This window comes from Vulpes vulpes, chromosome 8 (assembly GCF_048418805.1).
Source record: "Vulpes vulpes isolate BD-2025 chromosome 8, VulVul3, whole genome shotgun sequence".
NCBI classification, from domain to species: domain Eukaryota; kingdom Metazoa; phylum Chordata; class Mammalia; order Carnivora; family Canidae; genus Vulpes; species Vulpes vulpes.
Genome location: NC_132787.1, coordinates 53619196 through 53646460, shown reverse-complemented (window position 1 = coordinate 53646460; position 27265 = coordinate 53619196). Strand labels below are relative to the sequence as shown.

Genomic DNA, 27265 nt, shown 5'->3' with positions numbered 1-27265 from the left:
GAAAAGTAGGTCTGGGAGTTGTCAACATAAAGACAGTTAGAAGTGGACAAGTTTTTTGACTGCTATTTTCCCTAAGAGGTAAAGACATTGGTGGTTTAAGATAAGTGCAAGTTTGAAAGAGATTCTGGGGAAGAATAAGAAAATTGATAAAGAATAGGAAATAGGGAGACCATCTGGTACCCCTCGGGCCTGGTAAAGGTGGAGTTCATATTCTGAGAGTGGTTCCAGCCCTCCACTGCAGAGCCCTCATCCTTGCTCCTGGAGCTACAGCCACCAGAAGCCGAGTGTCTGTCCTGCATCTTCCAGGTGGGTCTCCACAGCAGGGCTCCATCTCCTGACCAGCAAGGTCCCCTGACCTTCAAGCTTACTTTCTACCTACACATAACACCCTTTCCCCCTTACTTAACTGGTTAATTCCTACTCACCTTTCCTACCCAAATCAAGATGGAACCTCCCTAGAAGCCTTTCTAAACTGCTCCCCACCAGTCCCTGCCAGCTGGGGCTGGGGGATTTCTTCTTTGTACTCAGAGAGCCCCTGATACGCCTTATCATACAGTGAAACATACTGCATTGTCATCACTGACTTACCTGCCTCTCCCACCAGGCTGAAACAACTTGAGGACAGACCCTGTTCACTTTTATAATGCTCACTACTTAGTAGGTGCTCAATATATGTTTGCAAAATGAAGACAGAAGAAAATAACTCAAGTCCCAAACCAACATTTCCGCAGGGTCATAATGTCCCCAGCATACATCATGGCAGAGGCATCTGGCCATGGAAATCAAGCCACAAAAATAGGAAATACTTCTTTGGCTTCAACATAACACCTCTCTTCCTTTCAAGAAGAGACTTCAGTAAACCTAGTAGAAAGAAATAATACCCTTGCTAAAATACATTAACCCTTGTTCCTACCTTCCCCAAATATGACAGACAGAGGCAGTGTGTATAGGCATTTATTGAAAAACCAACACCTTCTGTTTGTATAAATCAGTCACTCTCCATTTCCATCACCTGTACTTGAGAGCAGAGTGTGTGGTATTTTTCTGGGCTCAAGGCGTAAACTGACAAGGTGTTTAAGAACTTGTCCAGTGGACAGAGCCGGTCAGGACAACCTTTTGGCACCTGCTCCTGTGGAAGAGACAAAACTCAGCAGAGCCACTAAGGACCCTGGCCTGCTATTTTCTCCTATGCCCAAAGATCTGAGAGGCTTTGACCCAATGGTGTGTGCATGCACACATATAACAGCCAAGGAGGCCCCACTACCCAGTCAGCTTCTAGAGTAGGAGCACCACGCCCTGCTTGGTCACACAAGTACTGCTTATTGAATTGACTGGGGAGACACAGTCACATTATACCCCAAGCTGGAAGGGCAAGAGGTCTAATCACTAAGGAGTGCTCTAGCATCTGCCCTGGGCAGCAACTTGCTGAAGCAGCCAAAGCACCCACAGCTCTGAAAGCGTACACTGCCTCCCAAAGACATCATCATTAATTTTCAAAACAGGCCTCCCAGTCAGGATGTTACATCCTGGCAGAGACACTCAGGGGAAGAGGAAGGTGGTCCCGTTCCTGAGTCTATAGCAGATGTGTGAGAAGGCCCAGGTCCTAGCCTGCCACCTATTTCCAGTTCTGCCTCATCTCTGGGTTACAGCTATGAGTCATTCCATTGGATCCAGAGAGCTGACCATACCAAGGAGACTCCACTGAGCCTGAGGAGGGAGGCTTGGTGCTAAGACCGGAGAGTGGGGCTGGAGGGGCCTAGCTACCACCCAGTTGCACCTCACAGGTCTTACCTCCCCACGGTAATAGAGCTGCACAAACCACTCCTTAGATTCCTGGTGCTGATAGAGTTCCATGGTCAGATCAACAGCAAATGGGGGCCATTTGTGGTCAAAAATCCCCAGGGTGATTAAGAGAGGCACGAGGGTCACATCATGAGCAGCATAGAGGTACAGCTTTCTGCAAGGAGAAAACAGTCCTCCACAGTCCTTTACCTCAGGACTCTGGAGGCCAGGATGCTGTCTGCCTCCTTTAAGTAAAAAACAGCACTTGCCTCAAAACCAGGTAACATCTAGAAGTCAGTTAGCCTGGTATAAAACTTCTTTGATGTAGATGGTGGGGAGAAACCTTATTCCCACCCCCATGTTTTCATGAGGAGGGATCCCCACCAGAGCAGCTCTCTTGGGCCCTTCCTGCCCACCTGCTTGCCCGCCCACCCACCTACTTGCTCCTCCCCAGGTGAGCTTTAAAGTAGAAACTGAGCATGTGTGGCTTGGCCCTACCTCTCTTCTCTCCTTGGGAGCCGCCTGTCTGTGGCAAATGTTCTTCCTACTTACAGCTGTGTGATGCGTTTAGCGAACACTCTCTCCTCCTTGTTAGCGAGGCTTGTAGTTTGAGGGAACTAAGCTCATTTTGAAGGCATATTAATAAGGTTGTTCGGCCGTCAACACATTCTCCAAATGGCTTTAATCGTAAGAAAGGTGCCATTTTAATCTATATCTGCTTGTCCCTTGTATCTATCTCTTAGGAAAGATCAAGGATTTTATGTGTTGACTCCTAAGCTAGAAGACTAGCATTGGATCCTATAGTATTCGACAGATAAAAAGTCAAGGGGGGCAAGGTAGCAAGGGCCGGTTAGAAATGTATTGTCATTGCAGGTGCTGTGAAGTATAGGGAAGGGCACTGGCATATCTGCTATTATAAATCTGGCCCAAAGTTCTTGAATGTTCCTATTACCTCACTGACCCATACTATTCTGGTGCTTGTGAGTTTCTAGCTATTTTACGGTCTCTCTCTTTCTAAAGAAGGCAGCCTACAAGAGTGCTTCTCCAATAGTAGGTGCATACAAATCCCCTGAGGATCTTGTTAAAATGCAGATTCTAATTCAGTAAGTCAGAATCTAACAAGCTCCCAGGCAGCAGTGAAGCTGTTCATCTGCAGACCACACTGCTCAGCCAAGTGCTTAGGACATAGAACATTCTAACTCTGTGCCTCTTAACTGGGGTTCCAGGCACTACAAAAGTGGTGATGGAAGTTCAGAAGCTAATTCCAACATTTAAAAATGCCTAGTGGATATCATACCCTTCTAAACACTCAGTGAAGGTGTTCAAACTAAACAACCTATTAAGCTGTTATATCAGTGTGACATCATAATCAGCTACTCTTTCACATGTGTTCAATTAGTTAAAAAAAAAAAAAAGAAATTTAGAGTTCTTTCTTGCTAACATAAAAATTTCAAACCATGGTGGGATGGGTGCAGCAGGAAGAAAGGTAACGATGTTGTAAACATCTTTAGGACTCATGACATCTTCAACAGCTACCTTCAGGGACTGACAACCTGGTCCTTGCCCCTCTAAAACCTGGGTCCCCTCCTTGCAGCCAGAGCCCCCCCTGCCCTCAGCTGCACAAAGCAGGATTACTGTGGCAGGTACCTGGTCTTGTCTGGGGGAGTGGCAGGATCCACGACTTTCAGCAGGTTGCTCTCCAGGATGTGGAGGAACGGGCCTACTGCCATCTGAAGGCTTTCCCTATGGCGAGTAAACAACATTGAAGCAACCAGTGGGCACCAGCACTCAGGAATGCAAGCTGGTTCTGCCCTGAGGACCTCCTGAGCTGAGAAGACAAGTAACGCCTGAGGGACAGAGACAGGCAGGAAGGGGAGAAATGGCGCCATCTTCAGTTTGAGTGTTCTCTGTGCACGAAGACTTCCAACAATACAAGCACCAGGATATGGACCTGGTATGAAAACAACTGAGATGGAAGTGGTAACCAGGATAAATCATGAAGAACTAGTCCTTCAGGTATAAAAGAACAAAGCTGGGAAGGACAGGGTGTAAGTGGTTTCCAAGAATTCCAGAAGGCCCTTAGAAAAGTGATCAGAATAAATAGCATCCTAATCCATGCTTCCCAGAGGCCAACCCTCCCTCTTTGGAGTTTAGACCATAAGGACATGTCTTATCTATTTGGTATTACACAAAGTCCAGCAGTAGTGCGCACAGGGTTGGTGCAGTGGCTCCGTCACTTTCTTTTTTTAAGATTTTATTTATTTATTCATGAGAGACACAGAGAGAGAGAGAGAGAGCAGAGACACAGGCAGAGGGAGAAGCAGGCTCCATGCAAGGAGCCTGATGTGGGACTCGATCCAAGGTCTCCAGGATCACGCTCTACACTGAAGGCGGCCCTAAACCGCTAAGCCACCAGGGCTGCCCATCTCCACCACTTTCACCCTCAGGTTTGCCACCTTATCATCACAAGGTGGTTACCGCAACCCAAAGCCTGTCATCTCACAGTGGTAAACAAAGCAGGCAGCTGTGCCAATTAAGTGGCAAAAAGGCTTGGTTTTGGTGCCTCTTACCTTTTATCAAAGAGGAGGAAAAACCTCTTCCAGAATTCCCACAGCCTAATCACGGACTAATGAGAATGCGGTTGTCCTGATTGGCTTAGGCCAATCTTCTTTTGTGGTGACAGGGTAAATAAATAACCGCCTTTATAAATCAAGGAATGTTGAAGCAATGGGTGAGGAGTAGGCAACCAATACCGTATGCAACATATACTTTCCAGAAGAATGTACACAGGCCAAGCCAAGCTGGATGGCACTGTGAGGTCATCTAATTTGTTCTTGAAGAAACATCAGTTTTATGAAAGCAGGGCTAATTTAAATAGAAAGAAGAATCAGACCTTATTTAAAATGCTTTACACTGGGAGAAAATAAACTCTGGCCATTTTCCAAATCCAACCCACTTGCCTATTTTGTAAATAAAGTGTTATTGGAATATAGCTGTGCCCATTTGTTTGCATATCATCTATGGCAGCTCTTCTGCTACGTGGTCAGAGATGAGTAGCCGCAACAGATAATGCATGGGCTGCGAAGCCTAAAATATTTACCAAATATGTGTGTGTGTGTGTGTGTATGTGTGTAGGGGAGGGCAGTGACAATTTAGGCTGGTGGGGCCACTTCAGGAACAGATGGGGGGAAGGTGGTAAGTCATAGTGAGTGGTGGCAAGGTGTATGGCATGGCTGGAGCCTTCTGGATGCACTGACTTTGAGTGGGAGAAAAGCAGCCAGAGGTTCTTACTCTTATGTAACAGGCCCTGAAAATTCTTGAAATGTTAGCCACTTTTTTTTCCCACTCATCTCCCCAGGACTGATCCTCTATTACACAGCTCCTCCTCTACCAAGTTACCTATTCTCAGTGCAAGCCAAATGTTCTTAATCTATCAAAGAAAGGTGTTGTTTTCTTTAAAATTTGGTAAGAGAGAAACTCTCCATTCTGGTAGACAAGAAACAGGCCTTCTAAAAACAGATCCCAGGAACACAAAAAACACTCAGGGCTGATAGGTGATCTGGCCTAAGTCCTGGCTCTGCCTTGCTCGTCAAGCCTAGGTGAGACAACCCACATCACTCAAGTCCAGTTTCTTCAGCTCTCAATCCAGGACGTGGACACTGTCAGGGATAATGACATCCCCCTCATAGCGAGAATAGGAAAATGACTTTTAAGTTGTAAACTAATGAACAAAGTGGGCAGTCATTATTTTTCTGTTAGCTATCCCCACCCAAACACCCAAACCCTTTGAAACTTAAAGTAAAAGGGGGAAAAGTCAGTGATTATGAGAAACTCAGCGGTGAGTGGTGGCTCCTGGTTTTGTATAACAGTGAATGGAAGCACCCCAGGTCACCAGTCCCAGCTCCAGAAGTGTAAGGTCTTAAAGCTGAATCCATTCAATAGGCCAGCAGAACATGGTGATTTCTACCTCAGCATATATGGAGACCCAGCTGGCAGGTGTGAACAGGCCTGGTGAACTCTCTTCCCCACATACTGGGAGGCCTGGCCAAGCATGACTTGATGCCAGCAGCTGAAGAGACTCCTCACCTGTCTTCCCCTTGGATAACATACAAGGCTGTGTCCACAGCTCTCTGCTCAATCATCCGTGCAAACCTCTTCAGTGTGGGGCAGCTCAGGAGGCTGTGCACCTGAAAGGACCACAGGGACAGTTTTACAAAGAAATGCTTCTCATTCACTGAGTTTGGCAGCTGATCAGCTTCCACAGAGCGTTCGGGAGCCTGTCTTCTCCTGGGGAGGGGTCTTAACAGCTCAAAAACCTATCCCCAAGGCCCTTCTGAAGCAATTCCTAGAGATCTGAAGGCCCAGGGAAAGAAAGAAAGCTGCTTTTCCTTCCTTTCTGATGGCTCCTTACCTACTTCAAAATGAAAAACATTTGTATTTTTTAAAACCATAAAAAATAAGTAAATAAAATACAGAGTGCAGAATTCATAAATTTCTACATGACTTTCATTTTCCCCAAATGGATTTCTAAAAAGTATGCCATGTAAATACTTTATATAAACCCTCATCTTATAACCTTACACCTATTTTACCCATAGCATGGGGCATTTCTGCCTTCTGGGAACACTGTCATCCTGACAAGAGAGGGAAGGAGGATCCAGGTTATACTACACCTTTAGGAGTCTAGCTTTCGAATCTAGAGAAGGCTTTCCCATTGTGTGGTCTTCAGTATTTATTAGATAAAAAAGATTCTATGGCTAAATAAGTTTGGGGAAAATAGATTTAAAGATTGACCAGCTTGCTTTACATCTTAGATTCTTTAATACGCTGCTGTGCACATAGACTCTCCAAAAAGTGATATAATGGGGATTCTAAACTTTTAGACAATCCCTCCCTACACATCACCCACCCAGCCCCTGCCTGCTCATAGTATACACACTTATATCACACTTGTATTCTGGAGAGCACACCTCAAGGAATTCTGATCTACAGTTAAATATCCATGCCTAACAAAGTGAGGAGTCTTCCCTGATTGTGCCCTATTACTCAGTTCCCACACCCATTCCACCTGCAAGTCCCACACAGTTGCCTCCACACACGCCCCTCCACCTGGTTCTAACTCAGGAGCCAGCCTGTCCAGGTGCCTATCCCCAGATCCCCCACTCCCAGGGCTGGAGGATAGTCATCCAACCTGCTCGGCAGCCACATTGTCAAGTAGGCTGAAGAAGTCCACTCCATCATTACTGGTGATGCCCATCCCTTCCTTGACCTTTTGCAAATCCTCTGAGATTCCTGGCTGCAAAGAGGCAGCCTTCCTCCGTCCTCTGCCAAAAAATAAAAAGTAATCCCATATATTGTAAAGTATATCTCATTCATCATTTGGGATTTTATTTATTGCTCAATAACAAGACATTGGGATTAGTTGGTATTATTCCCATCTTACACGAGTCAATTGGGGTTCTATGAGTTCAGATGACTTATGAAAGTAAGTTAGCAGGTACCAGGGCTAGAATAAAAGCCTGGATTTCCAAATTCCACTCTAGCATTTTCTTCTATTATACCAAGAACAATACAACCAAGGCCTAGGTCTGCTTGAAAACAACATTCTCTCTCTTCTGTGGAACAGTCTTCACACAGCCCTGAAACATCTGAACACTGTAAAGCGTTAACAGCTCAAGCCAATCTATTCTACAGGGCAGCAAATTAGTAAGAGAAGGAAAATCTGTGTCTTCTGCTTGCCCACCTAGATTTGCAGTTCAACCGCTGGCTTAATCATCTTTTACTTAACCTGTCAGTGTCTTCATCTGCCTCTTCTGAGAGCCCACAATGGTCAAGATGACAGTGGTTTATAAAGGCAAACTCCACTCAGGTTGTACATATCATCTCTCCAGCCCAGCACGTGGCTATTCTTAAGCTTGCTGTACCTTCACTATGAATTTGTGACTGTGAACAAGAGCTTCTTCATTTCCTGGACAGCAATGTCAGGCCTTACTGTAAAGCAATCCTTCCCGCCCCTTATCCACCAACATGGTAAGCCTAGGCAGGCCCTGTGTTCAGGCAGAGTCTGCCAGCAAAAGTGGTAAAAGGCTATCTGTTCCCCACTGATGAGCAAGAACCCAGGACAATTACCTGGTTCTTTCCTGCAGGTTCCAGCAGTTTTGGTAATTGGGGTACAAGACTTCTGAGCTTGCTTCATCAGTGTGGATGATGATGGGTCCTGGAAGGAAGGTAAAAGCACAGGCAAAAGAGACTTCAGCTTGTTCTTCCCAGCATCTACCCACTCTCTTCTTCTCTGGTCTGCTTCAGGGAACAGATCATCAGGGTTATTCCTTAAGGACAATAACTGCCTTCAATATGCCCTGGCCTTGCCAACAGCCAACAGAAGGCCTTCTATGGTCTGAGAAATGGAGAAAGCAAGTAGCAGCCTTGTTCTATCTGGCACAACCCCTCCTATTGGGCCATGTATAGACTAGAGCAGGCACAGACTTGGATCAGACCAGCATTTCCCTGACCCATTCCAAAAGATTCCTGAATAAAAGCACTAGCAGCACTTGTGCATTATAACAAAGAATGGGCTGTCCCTGACTCTATCAGAACTAGGTGACTTTCTTGCTTTCCAAAGTCCAATCCTATAGACCAAAATGGTGACTTAGCACATGGCAATCTAAGAAAAGTGACTACAAGGTCACAAATCCTGTCAGCCCCACAGCCTTGCCCAAAAGGGAAGCCAGGTTTCCAGGTGAACTGCCAAGAACCACACACGTCAGACTACAAACAATGTTTCTTACATAGTTGATCCTTGAACAACAGGGGTTAGGGTCACTGGTCCCTACCCCCTACAGTCGAAAATCCATATATAACTTTCGATTCCCCAAAAACTTAACTACTAATAGCCTACTGTTGACTGGGAGCCTTACTAGTAACATAAATAGCTGATTAATCCATATTTTGTATGTTATATGTAGTACATTACTGTATTCTTACAATCAGGTAAGCTAGAGAAAAAAATATGATTAAGAAAATCTTAAGGAAGAGAAAAATACATTTACACTTCTGTACTGTACTTATAAAAAAAAATCATGTGTAAGTGTACCCATGCAGTTCAAACCCATGTTGTTCAAAGATCAGTTGTATACTTCACAGTAGCTCGCTACTGCTCAGAGCTCACAAGTATCTTTATCCTCTTTCATCAATACCCAGAGAAGGTGCTCTTATACCTTCCCATGCTTTGCCCTGTGCCAGACAGGTACATAGTGAAGGTACAGACTGGTAGCCTCCCTTTCTACATAACTCAAGCCTGACCTTCTCTGATGGCAAAAGAAAGAGCCTCTTCAGCAGCTCTCTGGAATTCACTGAGGTCAATATGTGAGGTGATTAGATGAATTTTTTTTTGATTAGATGAATCTAAGCCCCAAAGAGCTAGTATTCTCAAACAAATTATTCATAGTCAAAACTCCAGTAGCATATGGTAACTTTACTAAATTCAGACACCACTTTGTTGATCAAATAATCAGGGGTTCTCTCCAAATATATGTTCTCTGAGCGACAGAGCATAAAGGTGAAGAGTGTAGATTCTGGAACCAGACTGCCAGACTTTGAATCCCTGTTTCACCATTTACCAGCTTTGTGTCCCTGGGACTCTCTGTGCCTTAATTCTCTTATTTGTAAATTAGGGATAATATTACTTACATCATAGGGTTATTACAAGAATTAAACAAGTTAGTATATACAAAACTATTAGAAAAAGGTTTGGTACATGGTCAAATTAGAGTCCCAGGATACTTGGGTCCAGTGTCTAGTGATGATAAACCACTTCCCTCTCTGCTGGGAACAGGAGGCAGTCTCAGTCTGAGACCTGCCCATAGGTCAGGCTATCTCCAAGAAACAGCTTTCCTATTCCAATTGTACTTTTGGTGTTTCTGAGGAGAGGGCATTTGCCTCTTAAAAGCTGGGCAAGTAAGAGTTTTTAGAGGCCAGGCACTGTGGACTATTCCAAAGCTCAGGGGCTCCTAGGAAGTAAGAGGAAGCCCATTCTGTTTGCTTTATGTTACTTAGATACATGCTGTTTGTGTTCACTAGCCAACTGTAGCTGGAATTAGCAGCTGTACCCAAGCCGGAGTGGGGTAAGGCCAACCTCCTCTGGCCTGGAGGTTTCTATTATCTTACATAGTTTATTTTTCTAAAGGCTGATGAAAATCTTGTATCTATTTGAGATACTGCTAAAGAAGCTAAGCAAGCACCTTTGCCTTACGGCACCATTTTAGTATTTTGATATTGGTGAGGTCATGTTGACATGAAACTCAGACTGGCAATTAAATGTAAATTTGCATCAAGTACAAATGACAAAATGCAGCTCCATTTGATAGTCAAAGGGCCTCAGTACATGAGGTCCATGAGGGAAAATAACAAATGCGGTCCTTGGTGGTAAAAGGTTGGGTACCACTAGCTGTGATCATTCACTAGTTGAACATGTCAAAACCCAAACACAACAGACTTTCTCAATGAGGAAAGGCTGAACAGAATACTATTAATACCATCTGGGTCATGCTGTGGATTATCATCACCACCAGAGCAACAGTAGTAAGCTGGGGTCCCAGCTAAGTGTCCCTCCTGCCCTCCTTCCTTTTCAAGCAGTGTCTTACCTAAGCAAAAAGTCCCCATATGTTTCACAAGACCTGATTAGGGTTGCCTCATGCAGCCTATGTAGCAGCTTAAGGGGAGAAGTCAGGAGCCAGAGGCACATCAGTATGGCTGATGCGTCACTGCAGATGTGTGGGTCAGAGTGGTAAGGCAGCAGAAGGCCAGGCAACAGAGGACTCATGAGGATAGGTACACCACAGAAGCCATGTACATAGGAGAGGAGAAACCAAAGGAATGGGCACCAACAAAGAGGGCAAGGAGGGCTTTGGAAGTAAGAAAGCTCCTCTGGGATAGGGGCTAACTTCTAGACTCCAAATTCAAACCTTCTTTCTGACATTGGAAAAGCCCAGCCAGCAAACACCGGGTAGACTCCAGATTCCGATATATATTAGTGGAACGGACACTGGAAAAAAAAAAAGGTAGAGACATTCATAAAAGGACATTCATATATTACTTTATCCTACAGAGTAGCTGAGAGGCTTTAAAGATCACATAAGGGGAGCTATGGGGGTGGGAAGAATCTCTGTGGGATGGCTGCCCCAGGGAAGGGACCTGAAAGCCAATGAATGTCACCTCCATTGACCACATGTTCACAGGATCCTTCTATACAAGGGTAACGGCCCCAAGCTATGTTGGGTGAGAATGGGAATCATCCGGGGGGGTCAGTACAGGTTTCTTAATGCTTAAGACCTTCAAGTGGGTGCAGCATCCCTTTTTTGAGTGACTCACAAGACCTCCAGTGGATTGAAGGTTGGCGAAAGAAAGGGGATGTCCTCCACATAGTTCTTCCTCAGCCTCTCTCCTAGGGCAAACATCTGCTGCATGCCCACATTAGTCAGCTGTCCAGCAAACATGCCCCCCTAATATGGGGCAGAGAGAGAAGAATGAAAATACCTCATAGCCTGCTAAACTCAGCCCAGAGAAAACCATGGAAACGTCACAGTGAGCTTCCCAGAGGAGGGAAGCATTGCTCACCTTCAGTTTGGTCTCACGGTATTGAGAGTCGAAAGGAGAATGCGGTTTTGGGCCACCAGCTAGATTGGTGACGGTGTAATCAAACTGAGTATGGGGTGGGACCTCTAATAGCTGGAGATTCCACTCTGCCTGTTGTGACCACAAAAAACAACACATTGTTTAGAAGTTTCTTGAAACTTACAGCAGTAATATCCAGCAGCACTTGGAAGACATAGCTGGAACCACAGACACTAGCTAGGCCCACAACTTTCGCACAAGAAGGAAAAAAGCTAACTCTAGAAAAGACCGTAATTTAGTACTCCAGGGATCCTTAGCCCAAGTCCTGTTACTGCTCCACTAGTCCTCACTATTGAGATGTTGCTCTGGCACTGAGCCCAGACTCCAATAAAGGAGAGAAATGCCGGAATGCCTGGCATTCAAATACTTGGTAAATGAATGAATGAATGAATGAATGAATGAATGAATGAATGAACAAATGAATGAATATAATATAATGTCAGTGAGCATAAATTTGTAAGAATTCCTTAGGAACCAATCTGCAGGTTTCTATGCATCCTGCCCTCAAGGGCTCTACTTAACATCCCCTGTAACTACCACCTATTTCCCTTCCTCTCATCCAATTTCTCAAGCAATTGGTTGCCCCCTAAGAAACCTTCACTTCTTCACCATCTTCCTTCTCTCCTTAAGAGAGACCTGGCTCCTGCTCCACTGTACTGTAATGGTTTCGAAATATCACAAGTAGCCATATGTCTCAGAGCTCCAACTGCCCATGAAACTCTTACACTCATTGAGTCAGATATGATGATTTCAATTTTAAAAACAAGTCTTTCTTCTTTCCATATACCAGCTTCTCTTCCCAACATATTATGTATGTCACTCGCAATGATACCACAGTTATTCTAGGCTCCAAAACTCAAACCTCACTCTTCACCCACTGCTCCACCAGTCTTGCACTAAACTCTATTGATCACTGTCTAGAAAAAAAGTCACTCCCAAAAGTCTTTTATCTCACTGTCACCGTGTAAAATCTTATTACACAGATTATCTTCCCCCTCACCCCCATGAATCCTGCTAAGTCATTTTCATCATATCAATACCTTTTTTTTTTTAAGATTTTTTTTTAAGGGTGAGTTATTCATGAGAGAGACACAGAGAGAGGCAGAGACACAGGCAGAGGGAGAAGCAGGCTCCCTGCAAGGAGCCCGATGTGGGACTCGATCCTGGATCCCAGGATCACGACCTGAGCCAAAGGCAGACACTCAACTGCTGAGCCACCCTTGGTGTCCCTGTCCCAGTTACTCAATAGTTTTTTCCTAATGTTTCAAGCAATAAACATTTCCTAATGTTTATTAGTGAATGATCACAGCTAGTGTTTATTACTGCTGAGCCACCCTTGGTGTCCCTGTCCCAGTTACTCAATAGTTTTTTCCTAATGTTTCAAGCAATAAACATTGGCATTCCAGGGCTTCTCTACCTTGGCTCAGCCCCTGTTCCCAGCTGTACTGTCACTATGCCTCTTTCCTCCCCTCCCCAGACCAGATCATGCCCACTGCTTCCTCTGCATCTTCTTTTAGCTTGCTTCTCCCTTGCTTGTAGGGACTCCTATCCCTACTGTCCATCCATTTTCTCTTCAAGGTCCAGTGATAGCTCAAGTCTTACTTTTCATCAGTGACTACTCCAGCTTTTAGTGGATTGTCTTCTTACCTGAATTCCTACAGCACTTAAAATCATAAGAACCATATTTAAGTCAATTCCCCACTACTTTGTTTTGTTTTAAAACTAACATTTGAAAACTTCCCTATGTCATGCATCATTATATTTATCTTGGTCTCTCCCAGAAATTCCCAGGAGAGCAGCACTGGGAATGTCAGGTTCCTTTCACACAAAGGAAACCCCGATTCTTTCAAAAGGCTTTGTCTCCCTCCCACCTGTAGCCAATCCCCCAAACCTGAACCTCTTCCCCCAGGGGTGCTACAGCAACTGATATCAGAAGACTAGGTGTTCAGAGCACAGACCTTCTTCCCAGTGTCTTTTAAAGATTTTTTTTTAATTTTTATTTATTTATGATAGTCACACAGAGAGAGAGAGAGAGAGGCAGAGACACAGGCAGAGGGAGAAGCAGGCTCCACGCACCGGGAGCCCGACGTGGGATTCGATCCTGGGTCTCCAGGATCGCGCCCTGGGCCAAAGGCAGGTGCCAAACCGCTGCGCCACCCAGGGATCCCCTTCCCAGTGTCTTTTAATCCCAGTTCCTTCTTTCAGAGTTCTGACTCTATAACCTCCCTGCATAAATCCTTCAATGACTCACAAATACATGATGGCCCTTGCCTCCCCCCTGCCCCTACTTCAGTATTTCTTCCCTGACCTACACACTTAGTCTCTAGCCATATAACTTTGTTTCCTATAGCACCGTCCTCACACTTCCTGGTCTTTCAACCTCATGTTTCTTCTACCTGGGATTTTCTTTCTCCTTTCATCTGGAAGGATTTCTGCTCATTCCACAAGACAGCTTAAATGTTCCCAGAAGCCGTGACCATGGGCCCATGCTCTCAGCCTCAGTGGCTCTTTTGGTAGCCTTTACCAAACTGTATTAGAAGAGCTCCATTACAAGTCCGCCCTGCTCAGCAGTCCTGCTCTGAGAACAGACTGGGTTGTCTATTTACCCCTGCATTTTCAAGCCCCAGAAAAGAGCTTGGCACACAATAGGTACAATTAACCGTTCCAACAATTTGCCAGACCTTTGTGGAAGATACAAAGATGGAAAGAATATGATGACCCTGCCTTTTCTGGATTTTTAAGTTAGTAGAGACAGCAAGCTATGAATGTAAACGATATAGCAGCACTAATACAGAAACTACAAGAAGAAGCCAGATGAAGGCCACAGCTGTTCAAAGACAAGAAAGACCTTCTCTTCTGGCTGGGAATTCAGGAAAAGTTTCATGGCATGAGTGGCCTTCGAAGTGAAGAGAGGATTTAGATGAGCAAAGACCAGGACTTGAGAATTATTCTCAAGGTAAGGAGGTAGGTAAGGAGAGAGTAGTATTCAGAATTCCAAGAATAGGTAAAAGTTTGAGCAAGGCAGAGATGGCGAAGAATGCATATAGGAAAGAAGTGGTTTGCCTCAACCTAGGAGCAGTTTTCAAACTTTTTAATTAGCAAATACCAAACAGAGTTTGATTTTAGATTTCCACAAAGGCAAAAACTAGAGTTCCTCTAGTTGAAGTAGGAGTGGGAACACAGAAGCCCAGCCACTCAGCATCCCCCTGGGCCACAGACTCCAAAGAATAGTTGGAAAACCAGCAGCACAGATCACCATAATTGGAATGGGAAGACTGATGCAGAAACCAGTTTCAAGATGTCTGCAATAGAGCTGATGAGGGCCTAAGGCCTCATCTAAGGCAGTAGAAACAGAAGGGATGGACACAATGCATGTGAGTCAAACCTGACAAGCAAGTAGATAAAAGTTTTATTTGGGGGCTATGTTGGTAGGTCAACTTGGAAGAATAAAGAAAAAAATTACTTCGATTTTGAGGCTGGATGCCTAAGGTGACAAGAGGTCCTCCGTGACTAAAACTAAGACCAGCACAGAAGACCACTGACAAGCTGAGTTCAGTGTTGGACATTTTAAATTTGAGGTACCTCCTTTGTGTTCCCAGGGCTTCCAGCATATTCCCATAGTTGGAGTCTCTTTTCTCTCTGCTTCAGCACATCTTAAATTCTTCTTTTTTTTAGAGGTTTTATTTATTTATTAATGAGAGACACACAGAGAGAGGCAGATACACAGGCAGAGGGAGAAGGTCCCCAGGACCCCGGGATCACGCCCTGAGCCAAAGGCAGATGCTCAACCACTGAGTCACCCAGGCGTCCTGTACATTTTAAATTCATTTACAGTCAAGACTGAATTATCCACCCTTGTAAGTCCAGTGTCTAGCCCAGGTCCTGACACCAAGTCAACAACAGGGCCTATTCAGCCTCACTAAGAAATCTCCTGGGGAAAAAAAAAAAAAAGAAAGAAAGAAAGAAATCTCCTGGGGAGCCTGGGGAGCTCAGTTGGTTAAGCATCTGACTCTTGATCTCAACTGGGTCCTGGTCTCAGGATTGTGGGATCTGAGCCCGTGGTGGGCTTCTTGCTCAGCAGGGAGTCTGCTTAAGATTTTCTTTCCTTCTCCCTCTGCTCCTCTCCCTGCTCTCTCTCACTCTCTCAAATGAATAAATAAATATTAAAACAAAAAAAAAAAGGAGAAGAAAAAAGAAATCTCTTCCTGTTAAGGACATCTTCCAACAGAAGGTTCTTTGGCATTTCCCAGAAGATGACTCCTGGAAGTGCAGGTCATGTCAAAGCTACAGTACATGTTTTTAAAATTTGAAGAACAGATGATACACCAGTTCCATACATGGTGTCCACCCCCTAAACAAACTCTCATTCTCACTCTTGCTCTTCAGCTTCAAAGTTAGTGGCAAAGACTAACTTTATAATTTTACTTACTTATGCCCATTTTCAAGAACTTAAAGTAGATGATAGCAATAGCTAAAATATAGTAAAACAATCAATTCAAAGTAGGCAAGAAAGACAAAAGCAAACAAGTATACGGACAAAAATTGGACACAGAAATAAAGTTTCTCAAAAATGTACACTATAAAGATCCATATACTTAATTGTAGAGGGGGCAAAGATTCGGCACTAGGCTCTCTGGCTTTTATGTAAAGGAGAAACTCCATCAGCTAGACAAGCCTAAAGATAAAAGCAAGACAACTGTTCAGGAGAAGCACACCACTTCTAATGCTAACAGACAAATTCCTCCCAAGGGTCCTCATAAAGAGGATAGAGTAATATAATGAACATCTTTTCAGTAGTCACAGCAATGGGTTCTATGGGATTGTTTCTCATAGTTTCCTCAACACAGAATGATGACATCTCACCAAAGCACATTTCTGTGAAGATAATACTATACTAGGATTGATATGCTACATTCCAGAGGTAAAAGAAAAAATCTACATAAAAATAAACAAAACCTTTCTGCGTGTAGATTTTAGAATAAAGCAATGGGCGGCGTTGGGGGTAGGTACCTGAGTACTCAGTTAGTTAAGCATCTGCCTTTGGCTCAGGTCATGATGGCGGAGTTTGGAGATAGACCCCCATGTCGGGTTCCCTGCTTAGTGGGGAATCTACTTCTCCCTCTCCTCCTCCCCCTGCTTATGTGTGCTCTCTCTCTCACACAAACAAATAGATAAAAATCTTTAGAATAAAGCAATGGTTTTAAACCATGGCTGCAGACTGGCATCACAGAAAAGTTTTTTTTTTTTTTTTTAAGATTTTATTTATTTATTCATGAGAGACACAGAGAGAGAGAGAAGCAGAGACAGACACAGGCTCCACACAGGATGCCTGACATGGGACTCAATCCCAGGTCTCTAGGATCACGCCCTGGGCTGAAGGCGGCACTAAACCGCTGCCCCTGAAAAAGTTTTTTAAAGAAACTGATGCCTGGCCCCAGCCTGAGCTCATCACATCTGGATATCCCGGGGTTGGTTCACTTTTTTTTTTTTTTTTTTAATTTATGATAGTCACACAGAGAGAGAGAGAGAGAGAGAGACAGAGACACAGGCAGAGGGAGAAGCAGGCTCCATGCAGGGAACCTGATGTGGGACTCAATCCCGGGTCTCCGGGATCACACCCTGGGCCGAAGGCAGGTGCCAAACCACTGAGCCACTCAGGGAACCCCATCCACCCCTGGTTTTTTTGCACAGAACTTTATATGAGATAATCAAAGATGTCTAATGCATTTGCCTGAAGTCTGAGGATGTGAAGAGGCAGGAGAGGTAACAAACCTTCTCTAATTGCCAAGCAAGGACATGGACTTCACATGCTTCTTATTTTGAGGCTACATAGAAGACTAATGATGATGGCGTTCTCCTGAGCTACAAACTGCCTCTTCCAACATAAAGGCAGAAGGTACCCTTCACACACATACTGACTCAGGATAAAGTCCTAAAAGAATCTAAATGTTTCTCAGCCCCTTAAGGGAGGATATATACTGTACAAACTAGGTCCAAGCTTAGACATTCAGACTTTTATTCTCTTGCTACCACTGATAGCTTTGTCTTTAACATGAGTCTTCTACCCTTATATGTTATTTTCCAGATTTTCTGTAACAAGAATAAATGAAGGAGAGTGAGTGCACATGAGATGTGTTAAGTACAAAAATCATAAGGAAAATTTAGTGACGTAATACAAAAAGGCAGAGTAAGGGATTGAAAAAGCATCAAAAAGAAAGGAAGGAAGGGAGCCCAGGGCAGGAGGAAAGGAGGGAAGAAGAAAAAAAAAAAAAAAGAAAGAAATTCCAATACCAAGCAGAAAGCGGTATAAACATTCAGAAAGGCTAACTAGAAATCTGGTAATAGAATTAAGTGCCTGCCAAAATGTATTTATTTATGTGGGAAGTGCTTTAAAAGTTTGAGTTCATGCAAAAAACAAAGCAAAACAAAAGTTTGAGTTCATGCGTGGCCAGCTTTAAAAAGTAGATTTTCAGTTGTAGGGTGTGAGGACACAACTGTAAGGGTTTCTGGAAAGCCAACTATGATCATGAAGAGTATGATAAATATCAGGTTTGGACATCCGTTGAACATGCTCCAACATTAAGCTGGAGGATCAATAATACAAAAGCAGTCCACAGTTAAGTGTGACAGCGAGGGACCTGAGGATTTCAGATTGCCTCTTTATCCTCATTGGGAAGCCAGTTCTTCAATTACAGGCCTGCCTGCTATCAAAGGTCAGAGACCTTCACTGCTTCTCCCCAAAAATCAAATCCAGGAAGGTTAATCACTTAAAAAAATTAATCATTTGTGCTTTAGTCATAATTATCCTCACAATACCAGTTAGATCTTGAGACACAGCCACAAGACTAGCCAATTAAAAAAAAAAAATCCCTTCCACAAAAGTTTTAGACACCCAAAATAGTAAAGGAGAGCCCAAGATACAGCACTTAATTGTAACAACAACAAAGCCTTCAAGGGATCCCAAATGGTCTCCAGCAAACCCTGAGAAAAAGCTCCTGTAAAATCTGTTCCCAAAGATGTAGAGCTCTGTTATCCACTGTGATCCCAGTTATGGTGGTTCCTGCAACTCTCCACAACCTTCAAAACCATCACACAGAAATGCACTACACTTCTGTTCTCAAGTTCACCCCCAATACCTGTTAAAATGCAGAATCTCCAGCCGACCTCACACCTGCTGAATTAGAATCCTCATTTTAACCAGATCCCTGGGCGATTTAACTAACAAGCACCCTAAGCAGCGCAGTGCTACCAGCTGTGCTACACCACAACCAGGAGGGGCACAACTGGAAGGTCCTCGAGGAGGAAGGGGACCTCGGGGATACCAGGCCAGGACCTCTGCTCAGAGGAACTGCTCAGCGGAACTGGCTAAGGCAGTTTTCCCTGGGTGTGGACCCAGCGGGAACCCAGCTCAGTGAGAGTAAAACTCCAAAGGTGAGAGATCGGTCGACCGCGCGGTCCTCGCCGCAGCAGCCCCCGCCCAGGCCGACCTCTCACCTGCTGCTTCTGCGGGAGCGGCTTGAGGGGGCTCCGCGCCCCGTGTCGGAACACTACTTGCACCATTTTCAGCTCCAGCTGACTCCGGTCGACAGGCTGCCGACCGTCAGGCCCCCGCGGCTCGGCCCGGGCCACCCGCCGCTGGTGGACGCAGTAAGCCAGCGAGGTCAGGACGCCCACCGGGACCCACGTGCGCACGCTGAAGACCCGGGTGATCATGCTGGAAGCCCCGGGCGGCCCTCCGGCGTGAGGCTGCACAAGGCGAATACACTCTCTCCGCCCGCTCCGGGGCTCAGCGGCCGCCTCCAAGGTCCCGGGGACCCGCGGGCGCGCACATCCAGCGACTGCTGCGACTCCCGGCCCCAGAGGGAGCCCCCAAGTGGGAGCGGAGCGGGAGAAGCGGAGGCGGGAACAGCGAAGACTCCCGGGGAGTTTTAACTCGGGTCGGGGTTGGCAGCTCCCGCTCTGCTCCTTATCTTTCGCCCTCCAGGGAACCGTAAACTTGGACTCCCAAGTTCGGCCTCCAGGGCTCGGAAGGCACGGGAACCAGCCCCGAGTTCCTCGACGGCAGAGACTCCACGAACGCACACAACTAGATTCCACTTTCTTGTCAGCAAGCTCCCACAGACCTCTTCACCCATCCGAGGACCGTCCCAAGTGGATCCGCGCATAGGAGCATGGGAAAACGAGTCCCGAGGTGTCGCCTGCTTGGAAGGTCTACGTTTTGAGAACTACAACTCCCATAAGGCTGCGGGCGGCGGGCCCTGGGCTGGAGGAATTTACTCGCCCGGGACCTTGGACCTCGCTCCTCAGTCCCAGCGGGTGCAAGTCTCCAGGACTGGGTGCCCAGTGTAATAGCAAATGCGCGAGTTTTCCTGGCCGATGGGGTAGGAAGAGGGAAGGCTGGGATAGATTTGGGGGGCAGAGGGGAGTAATTTAAGTCTAAGGAGTGGAGTGTAAGAGATTTCCTTGAAGTCCTGGAATCGATGGTCGCTGAAACTAAGAGCCAATTTACTGAGTGATTACCATTTGCGAAGGGCGGCACTAGGCATTTTATATTCAATCTTCACCTACTCTACCCCTTCTAATTTTAAAGAGGGCTGAATTGTCGCAAACATGTAGAACTTTAAGCTCACTGATGTGTTTACTCACATCCATAGTATTTCTTGTGGGAAAATCCGGGTCTTGCCTGTGGGTGTCCCAGTGACTAAACACCTTAATTGACATCTAGTAGCCACCTGCTGGTCTGGTTTCCCTTGCATATAGGGGTCCCCCAAGCCTGTGTTCCAGATCTTTGCAACAGGACACAAAGGAACCAGCTGTGTTCATGTGAAGGCAAAGGTCAAGTTGAGAGGAGGGACATTTGGGAGAAGAGTCAGAATATATGCCCTCTAAACCAGTTCTTAATTCCTTCTAAATTCTAGTCCTGGATCAAACTGGACCAAATGCAAAGAACAACATAATTATGGAGTATGACTCCTGGCCTGGATCTAAACTTGTTCACCAAGCTAGACTGTTATGAGTACCCTACTATGGGGGAATGGTCATTTTGGAACATTGCACATTGTCCCAGTTTTCCCACTGGCCTAGCCCATGGATGGACTCACTCTTCAGAGTCTTATTGTGCATCCTGATGTGATTACAAACCAAAGACTGTTTTTCTATAGCCTAAAGAAGGCATCAGGAGTGCCAGACAACACTGCTTCAGAAACCATGTAATGACATGTAATCCCAGTGGTTGGAGAGAGCAGTTCTCAATAGTTCAGCAAAAATATGGTGCAACTTTTGTGCAGAAAGACCTTGGGCCCTGAGCACTGGATGTTTTAGCACATTGGAGCAGCTTTAAGGTGATGTAACATTGGCATCTGGGTGCCAATATCTTTGAGAGTAATTGACAGGCCACCCTAGAACACACCATGCACTCTGGCAGCCTCAGCATAGATTTGTCTCAAGCATTCTGAGCAGCACCTTTGACCTGCATGAGCAATAGCAGGGGCTCATCTGGACAGAACACACGTGTGTTTGCGGTCACTCTGTTGGGGATGTCTCAGCAACAGATCTCTGTAGGAAGCCAGAGCAGATAAGGTTGGAAAAGGGATAGATTCCATGTGGTAGTTGAGAGTATTGTCAGCACATATAAGACAACCCTTGGGGAGTCCTATAAATATTTAGTATGTGATGTATGGTGGTGCTGGTAGTGGTAGTAAACTGCAGTTGAAAGGAAAGGATAGAAATCCTGAAATCATTCTCTGGGGATGGCCCCAGCAGAGGAGGGATGAGGTGGACAAATTGAACGACTTTTGTGCTCTGGGTTTTACCATCAGGCAGGGATAACTTGGAAAGCCAACCTCCTCTCACCAAATTGTGTGCAGAGGGATTTACTATGATGCCAAAGTTTGGTTTTAATCATGAGATTAGATAAGAAACAACCACATTCACTGTTTTATCTGCAATAGTAAGCACAGTGCCTGGCTTATGGTAAGTACTACATGAATACTTGCTGAATAAAATTATAGGATGTATAACAGGAATGTTGTTGAGGACCTTGTCCATTTCATCACTTATTGCCCCCTATATAAATCTCCTCCTGAAAAACTTCTTTAAGAGCAATATGTTAGCATTAGAACAAGCATTAAAAAATATGAAGATTCATTTTCCTTCATTTTTGCCTTTGTTGACAGGAAGCTTGAAGCCTAATTTCAAACAACTGCAGCAAATATTTAGGACCTAATGGCCAGTATAACTGGGGTCTTTCCTTTCAAGGTATCATCCTGCATTGGAAGAGAGCAAAACTAGGGAAAGGACAATTAGGAGGCTATTGCAGCATTCTGAGTATTAGTTAACAGGAGAGCGAGGGAGGGAGGAGTCAAGGATGACCCTTAAATTCCTGGCTTGGGCAGCTTGTAGAGAGGATGCCATTTACCTGGAAGGAAGTTGAGTGGCAGTTACCAAGGTAATTTTGAATATATACGTTATGAGGTATCTTTGAGGCATCTAAGTAGAAATGCATTCTACACAATTGATCATGTGGCTCTGTATCTCAGAATAAGTTGGACCAGGAATGTATACATGGGACTCTTCTGCACATAGTGATTAATTGAAACAGTAGGCATGGATAAGTTTCATGGGGTGAGTGGGGAGAGATGGAGGGGAGCAAGAGAGGGCTAGGACAGAACTCTAGGAACACTATTTAAGGAACAGGCAGAGAGGAAAAAGCCTGAGAAGGAGAATGGGAAGGAGCACAGAGATGGGAAAAAAAAGAGTTAGATACGAAGGAAGCCAAAACAAGAAATGTTCCAAAGAAGAAAATGGACAACAGTGTCAAATGGAACTGGGGGATCAAATAACATATGGACTGAGTATCTCCATTGGACTTAACAACAAAGTAATTCTGGGTCATTTTAATGAGAGTAGTTTCAGGGAAATTGTGGGGTAGAAATTAAGCAGAAGTGGGCAGCAAATGGGCAATCAGTATAGACATCTTCAAGAAGCTTAGCTAAGAAGAGGTGAACGAGTATAGTAGCTGGAGGTGTTTGGTTCATGAAATTAAGGGAGAATTGTCTGGAAGATGGGAGAAGTGCATACAGTCGACCCTTGAACAACATAGGTGTGCACTTATACATGGATTTTTTTCAGTAAATACAGTACTATAAATGTGTTTTCTCTTCTTCATGATTTTCTTAATAACATTTTCTTTTTTCTAGCTTACTTGATTGTAAGAATATGGTACATAATACACATGATGTACAAAATGTATGTTAATTGACTGCTTGTGTTATCAGTAATGCTCCTGGTCAATAGGAGGCTATTGAGATTAAGTTTTGGGGGACTCAAAAAAGTTATATATGGATTTTTGACTGCAGGTCCTGGGAGAGAGGGGTTGGTGCTCCTAACCCCATGTTGTCCAAGGGTAAACTATATATATATTTAAATGTTGATAGAAAGAAGGCTCTAGATAAGGAATGGTTAAAAATATAAGAGACAGGATAATAGATCAAGTGAAGTGCTTAGGAGGGAAAAACAAACTCAGATGTCATAGGTAGCCTCAGAAGGATTGAAAGTACATATTTTCCATGTTGACAGGAGGGAAAGTAGAAAGACCAGGTATTTATAGTATGAGAATTAGAGGGGTGAAAAAAGAAATTTTTCTTTAATGGTTTCTTTTTTCTGCAAAATCAGTATGTGTGTGGGAAGGGTGCTGGGCCTAATGCTTTTGAGGATTTGAGGACTATGGGAAAGTGATCAACCATAGGAGCACCTGAGTGGCTCAGCTGGTTAAGGGTCTCCTTTCAGTTCAGGTCATGATCTCAGGGTCCTAGCATTCAGCCCCCCCCCCATCCCTGCTCAGTGAGGAATCTGCTTCTCCCTCTGCTCACTCCCCCTCACTCATGTGCATGCTCTCTCTCCCAAATATATAAAATCTTTAAAAAAATCAGCCATAGACAGAAGGGTTATGTCTTCCATTAAAGGTCACCTCCTTTATTAAGATAGGAAAGAAGGAGGTAAAGATACACATCAAGGCAGGAAAGATTGATAGTTTCACCTCCAACAAATTATTTACCGCAATGATCTCTCCAACAAGCTTGGAAAAGAGAAAAACCATCAGTAGTAGTAGTAATAATAATAATAATGTCAATTATATATTAATTATAAATATATAATTATATAATTAGAAGTGTATAATTTCCTTGAATATCATTTAGAACTCTTCCTGTTGCATGTGGCAGAAAACTTGATTCAAGCTGCTTTAAGAGAAAAAAAGGAAAAAAAGGAATTGATTAGTCCACGTTATGGAAAACTTCAGAACTGCCTCAGGCTTAGCTGGTAGAAGCGCAGATAACATTAGTTTCTAATTTAAAAATGGGCAGATGACGTGAATAGACATTTTTCAAAGAAGACATGCAGATGGTTTCTGGTTTCTTTTGCAGCCTCCAGTTCATCTCTCACTCTGTTGCTTTTCTCCTCACACTGTCTGATTATTCCCAGGCTGCCCATGGGTGGCACAGTGGCCCTGGTGGTTTCATGCTTCCCCACTCAGCTAACTGGAAACAGTGAGTTTTTCTCCCTCTGTGCAATGGCCTCTGAGCCATTTTCCAGATTTGGAACACATGGTTAATTTCTGGCCATTCCTGGAGTTGAAGGGGAAGTCAAATCCACCCAAACCATGTGAGCCATGAGGGCTTCAAGCAGTTCTTCATAAGAGACTCAGTGTTGGTAGCAAAGAGAGAGTGGATGATGAGGGGACATACATATGCCTTCCATGTCTTTCTCTGATCTTTCCTCCTCTCATTAATCAACCCCCTGCGCATGTTGCCAGAGGCTCTCAGTGAAGTGTACCTCTGTACATCTTTGTCATTTCCTTGTTTAAACATGTTTATTGGCTCCCCATTGCCCACAGAATGATTCACAGTATCAGTATTCCATGGTCCACTACTCTAGTGTCCATGGTATTTTATAGTCCTGGAATACTGGTATTTCTATTGGTGTCATACCTTCATTTTGGAGTTTATAAAAAAAATATTAATCATTTGTGTCTTAAGACATACCAGAGATAAACTTCATTAAAATTTTGAGTCAAAATATGGGTGAGCTTATTTAGAAAGCTGTCTTCTATACTTCCTCAAGCTTCAAGCAAAAGAAGAAAGTAGCAACTACCAAAGCAAAGCTTCTAGTACAGAAATAATTCTTGTCTATTACAAAAACCTTCCAACAAATGGAATATGAACAGAGCCCTATTGGTATCAATATGGTGTCTGCATTAAAATCTCTATTTTTATAAGACAAGATAGGAAGATGAAGACAAATGAATACTTTTTTAAAAAGATTCATTTATTTGTTTTGAGAGAGAGAGAAAGAGAGAGCAAGCACATGTGTGCTGGAGGAGGGGGAAGAGGGAGAAACAGAAGAGCCTGCTGAATCGTGAGCCCCATGCAGGGCCTCAATCTCAGGACGCTGAGATCATGACCTGAGTTGAAATCAAGAGTCAGATGCTTAACTGACTGAGCTACCCAAGTGTCCTGAAAAATGCTTTTTATGAAGATATATATATATGGCTTGTTATAAAAAAAAAACACAACATGTTGTTTCTGCAGAGAAACAAACATTGCCCACCTCCTTAAATTTCCCCAGAATTATTACGCAGGAGATAGGACTGTTCGAAGATAATGGGCTAGAGAAAAATATTTAAGAACAACTTACAATTATCTCCTTATTGTTCCCTTAACTGGTGTAAATTCAGAAGGAAACTTTCAGCAACTGAAAAGTTTTTCACTATTTAATGGTGACATCATCCAAAGCCTAAGATCACTTTAAAAAAATCATAATTTTATTTCATTTTTAATCCCAATTAACCTTTCTTTATGGAGTACTTACTTTAAGCAACATTTTATTTTTATATTAGAATATGTTTAATAAATATTTAGTATATTTATATTTTACTTATGATTATGAATTTTTGTATTTGAAATGTATTGCTTTGTTTTACTGATCTCAAGTACTTAAAATTCATTATGTAAAATAAATACCCAAATAACACTGAAATTTTACTTTAGTATTTATTTTATTTTAAGATTTTGTTTATTTTTATTCGTGAGAGACACAGAGAGAGAGGAAGAGACATAAGCAGAGGGAGAAGCAGGCTCTCTGTGGGGAGCCTGATGCAGAACTCGATCCCAGAACCCCAGGATCATGACCTGAGCAGAAGGCAGATGCTCAACCACTGAGCCACCAGATGTCCCTATTTTTTTTTTATTTTTTTTAGATTTTTTGAAAGTAATCTCTACACCCCATGTGGGACTCATACAACCCTGAGATCAAGAGTCCCAGGCTCTATGGACTGAGCCAGCCAGGCACCCCTTTACTTTAGTATTTAAATGACTCTCTAATTTGGCACTGGAGGTCCTTCGGATCAGCCCCTTGTCTATATTTATGGCATCCTTCATACCTTCCCCATCCGTGGGATAGACGTGCTTATCTATGTCTCCTTTACCAAAGAAAGCTTGGATCTGGCTACCTCTATTCTTTTGCTGGAGGCTCCTTCTCCTGTTTCTGCCTATAACATTTTTTTTTTTTTTTTGCCTATAACATTTTCATTGAACAAGCCCAACTGGTAGAATGGAATCTTAAAGCAAATTCATTTTTAACCCCCACTGTATCTTTACATCTGCACCAAGGATTCCATCTCTTCCTCACCCCTAGAAAAACAAAGCTTGTCCCTCAGAGGTAATAAGTACTCAGTCACTTTTTAAACTCACAAAATAAAATGGCAATCAGGAATTAAAATGACAGTCCCAGAGAAGAATTAGAACTTGAACCTTGAAATTTCTCCCCACCTCCAGCTTGGGCTGACTCTAGGCTAAAAGTCTGATATTTGAAGGTGGGGTCTCTTTCCTCCTCTCAAGTTCCTTCTTCTCTTCTTCCATCTTACCTGTTTCTGACCCCTTCAGGGTTTGGAGTTTGGGTGGTGAGGGCATCAGTAAAGGGGAATTAGCACGATTTTTGGTTGATTGGTACTGTCAAAATGATCAAACTGGTGCTGTCTGGACTTTGCAGCTGGTTCAAGCTGATTGCTCTTTTAGGGACTTCATGGGTTCCCAAGAGACCTTCCCTTTCCCCATGCTTCTGCAGCCCAAGGTATGGAGCAGCAGTTCACCTCCAGCTTGCTTCTGCTGAGGCCCCGACCCCTGTGGGAGGTCATTTTGAGCAGAGGCTAAGCAATACCACACCGAATCCCATTCCCTCCAGGACCTCCCCTGGTCCTCTGGAAGGAAGCACTGTTTGCCCAGGTGGACTCTGGGAGTGCAGCTGCTTCCCCACACCTCAGCCCTCTGCATTGATGTTTCTCAAGTGCATGCCAGGTGGCAGTCCTTTGTGCCTCAAACTGCCAGAGACGCTCATTAAGCTCTGCAGGTGGTTCCATCAAAGTCCTGCCCTTTGATTTGAGGTAAAGAGCAGGTCTCTCTCTCTCTCTCTCTCTCTCTCTCTCTCTCTCTCTCTCTCTCTCCTCCTTCATTCACCCTTGGGGTAGAATTCTTCACACCTAGTAGTTCTCTCCAAGGAAATCTTTTTTTCAAAAGGCTTACTCTTTCCAATTCAGTGGCCCTCTATGCCATCAGTGTGGGTGACAATTTAAGAGTTACCTGCCTCTCTTTCCCCACTTTTTGTCACCTACCTTGAAAGTGTTTGTAGTTTGGTCCAACACATAGCTCTGGTATGTGCCTCAGCAGAGGCTTTCATTTTCACATCTTCCTATGTCCCTAAAGCTCACTTTCATGCCTCTACCTCAACAAAATCTTCACCATCACCCCCAAGGTAGTCA

The 27265-nt window shown here is 44.1% G+C and overlaps 1 protein-coding gene across 1 annotated transcript; it reads right to left on the bottom strand.

The window, feature by feature from the left end:
* Nucleotides 1-938: 938 nt before the first annotated feature.
* Nucleotides 939-19700, bottom strand: ACP6 (acid phosphatase 6, lysophosphatidic). Its single transcript, XM_025983094.2, has 10 exons — nt 18949-19700; nt 11398-11526; nt 11152-11282; nt 10746-10825; nt 7912-7999; nt 6974-7106; nt 5869-5969; nt 3430-3525; nt 1792-1957; nt 939-1129 (listed from the first exon to the last, which is right to left on the bottom strand). The coding sequence occupies exons 1-10, from the start codon at nt 19165-19167 to the stop codon at nt 989-991; spliced, it is 1284 nt and encodes a 427-aa protein (XP_025838879.2). The 5' UTR covers nt 19168-19700; the 3' UTR covers nt 939-988.
* Nucleotides 19701-27265: the final 7565 nt, after the last annotated feature.

Excerpts from the sequence above, each read along its gene's own strand:
- ACP6 (XM_025983094.2), bottom strand. The coding sequence starts at position 19,167 with ATGATCACCCGGGTCTTCAGCGTGCGCACGTGGGTCCCGGTGGGCGTC. Across the intron at positions 10,826-11,151 it reads TTCAATCCACTGGAGGTCTT|TGTCCGTTCCACTAATATAT; the intron begins GTGAGTCACTCA and ends TTTTTTTTCCAG. Across the intron at positions 5,970-6,973 it reads ACAATGTGGCTGCCGAGCAG|GTGCACAGCCTCCTGAGCTG; the intron begins GTTGGATGACTA and ends TGGTCCTTTCAG.